Source organism: Helicoverpa armigera, chromosome 9 (genome assembly GCF_030705265.1).
Source record: "Helicoverpa armigera isolate CAAS_96S chromosome 9, ASM3070526v1, whole genome shotgun sequence".
Taxonomy (NCBI): Eukaryota; Metazoa; Arthropoda; class Insecta; order Lepidoptera; family Noctuidae; genus Helicoverpa; species Helicoverpa armigera.
In genome coordinates this window covers 220482-230010 of record NC_087128.1, presented here as the reverse complement: position 1 = coordinate 230010, position 9529 = coordinate 220482, and the positions used below count along the sequence as shown (strand labels likewise).

General features: G+C 39.4%; 1 protein-coding gene across 1 annotated transcript; it reads left to right on the top strand.

Moving 5' to 3' along the window:
* The first annotated feature begins 6965 nt into the window (after positions 1 to 6965).
* On the top strand, positions 6966 to 8720 carry LOC110379502 (uncharacterized). The gene is made up of 3 exons (XM_021339195.3): positions 6966 to 7100; positions 7492 to 7672; positions 8244 to 8720. Exons 2-3 carry the CDS (start codon positions 7529 to 7531, stop codon positions 8385 to 8387), a joined length of 288 nt encoding a protein of 95 aa, XP_021194870.1. The 5' UTR covers positions 6966 to 7100; positions 7492 to 7528; the 3' UTR covers positions 8388 to 8720.
* The last annotated feature ends 809 nt before the right edge of the window (positions 8721 to 9529 follow it).

The following is a 9529-nucleotide window of genomic DNA, read 5'->3' as shown; positions in this document are numbered from 1 at the left end:
CGTTTTGTTTTATTTTTATCAATCTCAGAGTATCTATAGATAGCAGCCAGTGTTGACTATAGTCATCACACAGGTAAATGAAGTCACAGATGACGGTGCTAATGTTCAATCACGTAAATAGCTTCACGAAACGAGTATGTAATGAGTCCACTTAGAAGCGAGCGCTGGTCTGCGAGGTCCCGGTATGGCTTGTGTTGCCTCACCGCGAGGCCGAGCCTTGTTGGGAGCGCACCTGACACACTTGCGCACGCGCACCGCCTCACCGCGGTAATCAGCTGCACCTTATGTACATACGTACTATGCCAATTTAAATGTAGGACTAATTTATTATTGGCTAGTAATGCGCTCATAACAAACCAGTTAAACTTTAACGATGCTGTTAATAGCCTAACTAGGCCTAGCTAAATGTTGATGCTCATTGTTACAATGGTAAACCTTGAAATTATGAAAATTATGTAAGGGTAGGTTCATATAGTAATATATAGGAAAACTCTTTTTCGAAATATTCAGTGTTATAGTTAAAAGTTGATTACCAAGTTCTTGACAGTTTGGTGCCTGCGCCTTATCTTTTGTTTAGAGCAACTTGCTGCAGTTATAAAGTTATACCTAAGCGGTATCGTATTGAATTAGTATCGTTTGAGATAAGATGTGAGTAAGACAGCCTTACTGAAGTGTTATTGAGGTTTCTTTCAGGTGTTTGATAGTAGAAGTCGAGTCTACGCTTGATAAGGGCTAAAATGCCTAGTTACTTAAAATAGCAATACTACCTTCAGAAAATTTTTGAGAACCAAAGTGATACCTAGAAGAGAAATACCTACGTTAAGAAAAAAAATCTTCTTCGTTTAATTATACAAATTAGTTATTTGCTAAACTCATTCCAAGCAGTTGCTTTGAAACGATTTATTATACACGAGATAGTCAGATACTCATTAAACACGAGCTTGTCAAACAAAACTGTATTGGCACAAACCGACGAACTGCATACAAAATAATAATAAAAAACTGGTTTTAGACTTATTTGATTAGCGTAATTAGAATTGTAGCATTCTGGCAATGGAATCTAATCTCCAAAAATATGCCATCGTCAACTAGAACTGAATCTGATATAATTTGTTAGAGATCCTGCAGTGAGTGGAAAGTAAGTAAGCCAGTAAATACCAAGCTTCTAATGCAATAATATGTTTATATGACCTGAGCGTAATAAAGCGCAGTACTAATGATAATTTCCGAGTTTTGAAAGTGTGGACGTGCAAACTATAGCTCACAGAGAAAGGACATCTAAGTTGGTGACGCAAGCGCGACATGCATGGTATTGGCATTGATGGCTCAGGCCCAATGTCAAGCGCTCTGGAGGTGGACTTGAGGAGCCCACTGGTGTTTGTACAATAGTTTCGTCAATAATATGGGAGTCGAAAAAGTTGGATTCTAGTGTTATGCTTACACTTCAATTCAAGGGCTTCGTTGAGTTTTGTTTGCTATCTTAACCATATTAAAATTTTATACCAAACCATATTATGCGTATTGATGTTTTACATAGGCTAAGCTCAAAACTATGAAACTCCAGCTTTATCTAAGGTGATTAACAACTCTCGGTGCTAGCTACGTGAGGAAAACAAAAGTTAGATGCAACAACAATCTTGTCAAAGGCCGGAGCAATTTAACATTTGTGCCCCACACGACAATGTTTTTGAATATGAAGATGAGATCCCAATACATAAGCGGTAGCGTTAGCAGGCACAGCAGAAACTGCAAAATCTAGCAAAGTAGATTGTGATTGGTGTATAGTGTATACAGAAATCAGGAGACTTTTTACAATGAAGAAGATAAATATGTACTCACTTCTTTTAATATTATTGCGGTGTATTAAATTTTTAATGGATTGTGCAAAGTGACTACATTTAATCACAGTTCTTATTTAAAACTGCTACAAATGAGAATCGCTCCCGCCTACGCTCGTGATTTGCGGCGGTGGTGACGCGTGAAGAGGGCACAGTTACTCAAGCGCGTGAGTTGCGCAGACGCACGACCTCTGCCCTCCTCGCCGCCGGTCACTCTCTTTGTGATCACTGCTTCATTTTGTACACATTATACATTTTACTTAACCACGCATATTCACTATTTCGAGATATTTTTGTTTTGAAATATCTACCTTTTTGAGTCACTTAATAGTTGGTTGTGGTTTAAAAATTGAGGCCAAGAAAGTATGTTTTGTATCTGCAATTACAACAGTCATGCTTCTTCAACGCTTTATTACTTTTACGTTATGTTCTTAGCGTTCCTAACAGAAGTACCCAATAAATCCGTTTAATTACTCAATATAAAACTCGTAAGCCTTTGTACTGGTTACATGGGAATTGCAGAATTTCGATGACCAAGCCAATGTTGAAGTACGAAACATGCCCCTTCAACACAAGGAGTTAATACTTGTAACCTTGTTGCTACAGGTACATATCATACCAATTTTCCTCAAAAAAACATGAATATAATTTGTATGATTGCGGTCATAATAACAGATTACGGAAACATCAAACTCAGTTTTGATGTGTAACCGCTGTAAAGTATGATTTCTAAGTATTGTGCTTACGACAGCAGCTGCAATGCGAGATGCATTGTGTTTCGCCATGCACGGTTGCAGATATTTGGAGATCTTGTGTGCCTGCCTAATTATAGAGTACCTGCTAATTGATTACAAGCGGTACCTTTATTGTGTGGCGATGAATATTAACATACTTTACGGGCTTTTACACACTTAATGGGCAATTAATTCGACGCTGATTTCATAGCAGGTAGGTAGATATTAGGATCAGCAGTAATGGTCTACTTACTTATGAAGAAACTTCAGAGTTTGGTCGGCATTGAATGCCAAATATTGGCGTTGTTCCAGTGTGTCGCAGCGATTTCGAATTCATTGGCACACAACCTTTTTGAGAGCGCACATGATGTTCTTAAATTCGAAAATGTTATTGTTTGAGTTTCACAGATTTGACTGCTCCATATAAGTATACGAGGCGAGATCCGTAGGCGAACTAAAGTCACCGATATAGCCCACCGGATTAGCAAGCTGAAGTGGCAATGGGCAGGCCATATTGCTAGCAGAGCAGATGGCCGATGGGTTCGAAAGGTGCTGGAGTGTTAGACCACGGACTAGTAAGCGCAGCATAGGACGTTCACCAACAAGGTGGACAGACGATCTCATAAAGGTCGCCGGAAGACGCTGGATGCAGGTCGCCTCCAACAGGTATCTGTGGAGATCTAAGGGGGAGGCCTATGTTCAGCAGCGGACGTCTATGGCTGAGATGATGATGATGATGATGTTATACGTATATTCCTTTCTTAAGTTCAATTTAAAAGAAAGCTCCATCGCAGGATGTCGCACCATCGTTTGCAAACCAACTATCTATTAAAATAACCGCAAACAAATTCATTGGGCAGGTATTACGGTCCAACTTATAACACCCTTCTTTTTGCGTCGGGGGTTACAAAAGAACACGCTGTAATATGTTCACACGTTGCAACAATGTTCAATAAAGTACTTTCACATTCTATAAACAAGTAAATGTACGACTTTTGATAGTGACAGGATTACTGAGCACACTACTGACCCAACATGAGATAATCGATGGATTTAATATCATGTGAAGCTTCACACACTGCACTCGACCGATGTAAACATTCAGGCAATAAATATAAATGCCTTGAAAATACAATATGTGAAATATTGCGTTCTAATGCGATGCCGGATTAGCATGCGAACGATATATGAAAAATGCCTCATTATTATTCATGTCTACTACAAATTCTTTTAATTCAAAATAACATATTATTTATATATCAAATTATTTTTATGTTTGGTGTACGACGACTTACACTTAGTCTAACTTTGCACCGACTAAGTTAAGTAAACTATTTCTAAAACAAAAATAAACGAAACATGATCCGCTAGGATTACGTTAACAGTAGATTAAATCAGTTACGTCAGTATGGTAATAATGGCGACGTGAGCAAAGTCACGGCGAACTGCTTTACTTCGAGTGCGAACCTCAAATGTTGCACAAAACTTGTGCACAAAGCGGCGCGCGCGCATGCGGGCGATGCGTGCGACTTGTGCCGAATCCATGCGATCAAGCGAATTATTTACTAACTCAGAATAATATTATTATTATGTAACAGACGGATGGGGTCACAGTTTTATTTGCGTGGAATATGATCAGCAAGTTTTTATGGTTATTTATAATATAATATTCATTGACGAGTCGCTGTTATGGACGTAAGCTATACCTGCTTATCTATTTCTGGATGGATATAAGAAAACAATCAATAAATAAAACTCCTAAAATAAATGCTGCAACATTAAAGTAGCCTATTTTAGACTTGGTGGAAAGTTTAAGAATATTTAAAGAGAGTGATCGAGCGTAAGTACGTAAGGAAGTAATTAGTGAATCAAATCGAGTTTGTCTAAAACATTTGCCTAATTATGCCTTTGTTACGAAGAACTTAGACGCAGACTCAGCTGTTGGAGCGTGCGCTTCCGTGTCTAACAATTGTCTTGTTATCTGATTGAAGCTTCTGCTGCATGCATATTTCAGTACTTTCTCATTTAACACTTATAATTATTTTTTGCTGATTTGTAAAGAGGAGTTCAAAGCTAATTAGCAAGCACTAACAAGGCAAGTTAAATAAAAGCTTGTTCAGCATCTGCCAGCTTAAACACAGGGTTATGAACTTCATTATAAGTTGCGACTTCAGGCAAGTGAGAATGAGGCCACAATCTCAACAATGCCTTGCAAGCCATTACAACAATTCATACCCGAAATATAAATCTGAAACCAGTTGCCAAATACGTATTTTATCTGTTAAACCTGTATTTTAAATAATAACGTCTGCACATTTACAAAAAGTGGACATATTTTATAGGATTTGCATAAGCCTGGGAACAAATGTTATTTCTAAGTTAAACTGAAGTGGCCAGAGATAAGGTACGGCTAGCAAAACAAAAGCGACTGTCGGTTATGATATAATCGCGACACTCGATAGCTTCCGAGGCAGGAAGCTCGCAGAACAACTGGTTCAGATACTCGACCAGAAACAAGAAACAAGCACCAAAGACAAGAAACCTTATATAGTATTTTCTGTATATTTGTTTGAAAATAAATAACTTACTAGTGAAAAAAATAAGCCTTTGATGGAAATATTTAGAAACAATACAAAAAAAATGTGAATTGAGTTTGTATTTTTAATTTTACGGTAAAGATACGTATGCCATATCTAGGACAGTTTGGTCATCAGACAGCCCTGACTTAGGCAGTTGCTATGACTATGAGGCACATTCGTTACATAAGTACACACGCGTGTTGCATAAGCAATGCACATTAATCAATGGAGCCGCTATTGAAATAAGTCTAATGGCATTTTGCACATATGCACGCTGCTTTCAAATTATACACATGAACTACATTGTATGGAGGAATGCAAAGATTACAGGAAAATGATTAATAGTGACATTTACAAGGCGGAATAGGATGTAAAAGAAGCAGATCAGATATGGTAATCAAGTAACAGGGTGCTGAGGTTTCCCGTCAGAACTGCGATTACGATTACATAAGGTAGGAAGTTGTGTCCGCAGGTTGTATGTACTGTGAGCACCTTCCCTATAGGTTGTACAGGTCAGCCTGAAATATTGGCCAGGATGCAGTGCGGACAACTCGATAATTTTCGAAAAGGCACTAAATTCGCCGAGGTGAGAAGTTCCTTCAATGCTTCGAATTACAAATATTCTGAAGTTAAGCCATCCATTTAGAGTGACACTTAGCTTTTAGGTGATAAAATACGTGTTTGAAGTTTATGCTGCTATTCGCATTGGACTCGAATAATAACATCGGATCTCTTCAATTGATTTTAATTGGGATCCATCACTATTTTTATAGTATTTATATAACGGCGTTAACGATGTAACTATTGCCCAGCAAACCTTTCTAAATGTTTAAACATCTGCCTCGCTTAGGACGCAATCTGTATGTTCCTACATAAGTTATTAGTTACGGACCAATTATAAACTACTACCGCATACGGTTTACTAATCATAGTGATATTCTGACAAAAAGGACAAAACCTGTTAGTAAATGTACTGTAATAAAAGTTTCTGCTATTTATCCATAATATTAGTAAAACCTAGAGTAGAGCTATCCTTGATAACTATGTGGTCATATAAAGCTTATATAGATCCCTGCAGAATGATATTTATTGTTCATAATCGCCTTAGGTACTTAAGTACGTACGTAACTTTGAAGCCCTGATCCGATCATTGTTGAAGATCCCTATAATCTTAGCAAGTGTACCGGTTTGGAGCTGATCGGTCAAAATAAAGCTTTCTACATCTGACGGCTTATCACTAAGTGGTTAGACGGTTAGAACAGATCGTGATCCGGATGTGACTCGAGATTTGTTTTTTATCTGCGTCGATATTTTTATTCCGAATGTTGGCTTAATCCTCTGCGAGATTGGGGCCATTGAAGCAGCGATCGGTGTCGCTAGAGCGATTTGTATGTAAACAATACTGGATATAATTTGATGAACGAAGGTTTTTTTACATTTCTAAATAATGTTTGTTTAGGTTCATCAACAGTAAGACAATTTAGCAAAAAGATTTTTTAAACAACTTTTAAACCGTGTTCTCAATTTAGAATGGTATAGTGAAGTCAGTGATAAAAGTTGATTTTGCGGAAGGCAATCATACCGTGGTTACATCACATCTGTTGGTAGGATTTGAAAGCACACGAACACTATCGCTGTCCCGCTAATGAACATAATCACAGAATGATGAGCTTACCTCGTGGCCCCGCATAGATCGTCAGGATGGTTGCGCAGGCGCTCCTCGCGGTGAAAGTTGTGCGCGGGGAGGGGGCGCCTATATCAGGCGCCGTGTGCTCGCGCGCACCACTCCGCAACCTCACAGGTGAGATATGGACACTTGTACCATCAGCTACGGGTACAGAAGGCCATACAACCCGCGTAACCACAAACATCGCCAAACACGCGCAGGCGCAGCTGCAGTGTTCCAGATCATTCGTTTTATCACTAAACACTATCAGTGAGATACACTTGTAAGCCTTCTGTACCCTTAATTTAGTGCTAATTAGGACGACAAACCCTTCACAAGTGAAATGTGTTGAAAAAGTGGTAAAAGTGTGTGTTGTACTGATTAGCGGGTTGCGCGGCGCACGCGCATTGATACGCATCTCGTCCGCGTTTATGTAACATAGATTTAGGAAGAGATCTGTGTTTCTAGAACTACTTGTCTCAAGTTCTATTCTGTTAATATTCTGTGAAAGATTAAACTTGTAGACCGAAAGTTTTGTTATCAAGCTTTTGCTGAAAAGCTTCGATACCAGAGCTTTTCTAAATTGTATTTACAAACACTTTTCACCACAATTTACGCGCTACAAATACAAACCTTTATACCCTGAAGCTTATAAACGTCCTTATATCCCACAGTTTGTTAGCTGTCGTTCGCGAACTCTCTCCCGTCACAATGAAGTCCGTGGTGCTGTGCGCTCTGGTGCTGGTAGCGGCGGTGGCTGCGGCTCCTCAACGCGAGGGCGCTGCCTACACCAGGGAGGCCATCAAGCAGGCGCAGAACACACACCTCATCCCCAAGGACGCGGAGATACAGAAGGTGCGTACCAGAAACAAGAACATAGAAGTACACAAGGGTGTACTTTGAAATAGTCGAAAATGACAGAGTCCCTTTTTCGTGATTTCGATTTAAGAAGAAGCATGTCATGTTGGAAGATTCAGAGATTTATAATAGCAATGACCTCTTTATGTGTGTTCTTATTGAAATTCAAATGTCATATTTACATAATTAAATGTCATAACGAATAATGTAAAGCATTCTAATCTTGTATGTATTAGTGGAAGTGTATCTAAGCAGTAAACAAAAGTGTGTATGTAAAGCACGGCGCCCGCGGTGCGTGCGCGTGCGCATACACACAATTGAGTCTAACGTCTCATTAGCGACACTGTGACGCGACACTGTTGGATAACTTCCTCATCAATCTTTATTCATTGCTGCGGAAGCTGAGCCTTTAGAAATTATTCCTTTTCATGTTTTCCATAGCTTTGTCACTGTCTCGAATAATATTATTTGAAATGGAGAGTTCTAATGCAGCATAAGTACCTTAATGTCTGATTACATAGATTCCCCCTAATAAGCATATTTTACATTGATCATCCTCCATCCCCAGGTACAAGAAGGTATCGAGCTGGCGGCGTACGAGTCCATCCCCGTGAACCAGAGGATTAACCTGTACGAGATCCTGGGCGACCAGGTGCCCTCCGAGGTCATCAACAACCTGCAGGGACAGATTGACAACATCGGACGCCAGTAACCTCCTAGCAGTAGTGCCAGTGCGACGCCAGTAGCGGCTGACACGACCTTAGCATAGAAACAATGTGGGAAAATGAGATTAAGAGATGTTTAAAGGTCGCTTATTAATGGGCGATTATGGATGATAATGTATGTCGGCGCTGCAGGCCGCGGGTTGCGTGGCTCGGCTGTTGCAACCGCTACTGGCCCCGTGAAGACACCGTCGAGTTATATTTTAATTTATTGGTGACGCAAGTCGAGTAAGAGACAGTGAATGTGATATTGTGCAACATCACCGTTTTATACGTTTGTACATAAATAATGTTAAAAAATAAATTGGTCGTGCGATGTCCAACCGGCTGGTTTTGTTTTACGTAACCCCTAGGGACAATGCCGTGACGCGGATGTGATCCGTATCTCGGTTATATAAGGTGGAAGATCGCCTGATATCATGCCCCCTGCGTTATCGCCGTGAATGCTATAATCTTTGATTATGTATTGAATATTCATAGACTTTCATCTAGGTGAGATAAACGAACGCTTTAGATCAGATCTCAACCCGGCGCGGCACAAACAAATCGCTTGAACGCCTAAGGTAAATGGAGCGACAAGTAAATAAAATGTTTCCATGAATACCAACTCTGCGGTTAAACCGAAGGTCAATATCACCATAATGGGCAAATATTGGCACGGGGGTCATAAAACAAGTTTGCGAACTGGAAATAACATTTGTGTCTACTGTGAAATTAACATAGTATGGACAGTGTAAACAACGACATGAAAAAAATTAAAGATCAACGATGGGTTTTTGCCAGTTAGTGAAAAAACATCGATCTAACAAAACATCAACTCGAATTAGAGACGAAGATATAGGTATATTAAATTATTTACATAATAAATACGGAAGACAATAAGAATATGTTTTGAAAAGCATTCAGAGCACACGATCGAGTTCAAAGACGTAGCATTAGGATTTAGGGATTTATTTATTGTAATAGGCCAACGGTTCCAGACCAACGACCCACAAAAATATTCTTAGATACGATGAATATTAATGCCAAACGATTAATGCCTTTTTTCGTTTCCAAAGTATTTTACCACGTCCCACGTCCATGGAAAATATAGCCAATGTCATCGGGAATAGCTTGGTTTCACTGTTGTGAA

Excerpts from the sequence above, each read along its gene's own strand:
- LOC110379502 (XM_021339195.3), top strand. The coding sequence starts at position 7,529 with ATGAAGTCCGTGGTGCTGTGCGCTCTGGTGCTGGTAGCGGCGGTGGCT. Across the intron at positions 7,673-8,243 it reads AGGACGCGGAGATACAGAAG|GTACAAGAAGGTATCGAGCT; the intron begins GTGCGTACCAGA and ends CTCCATCCCCAG.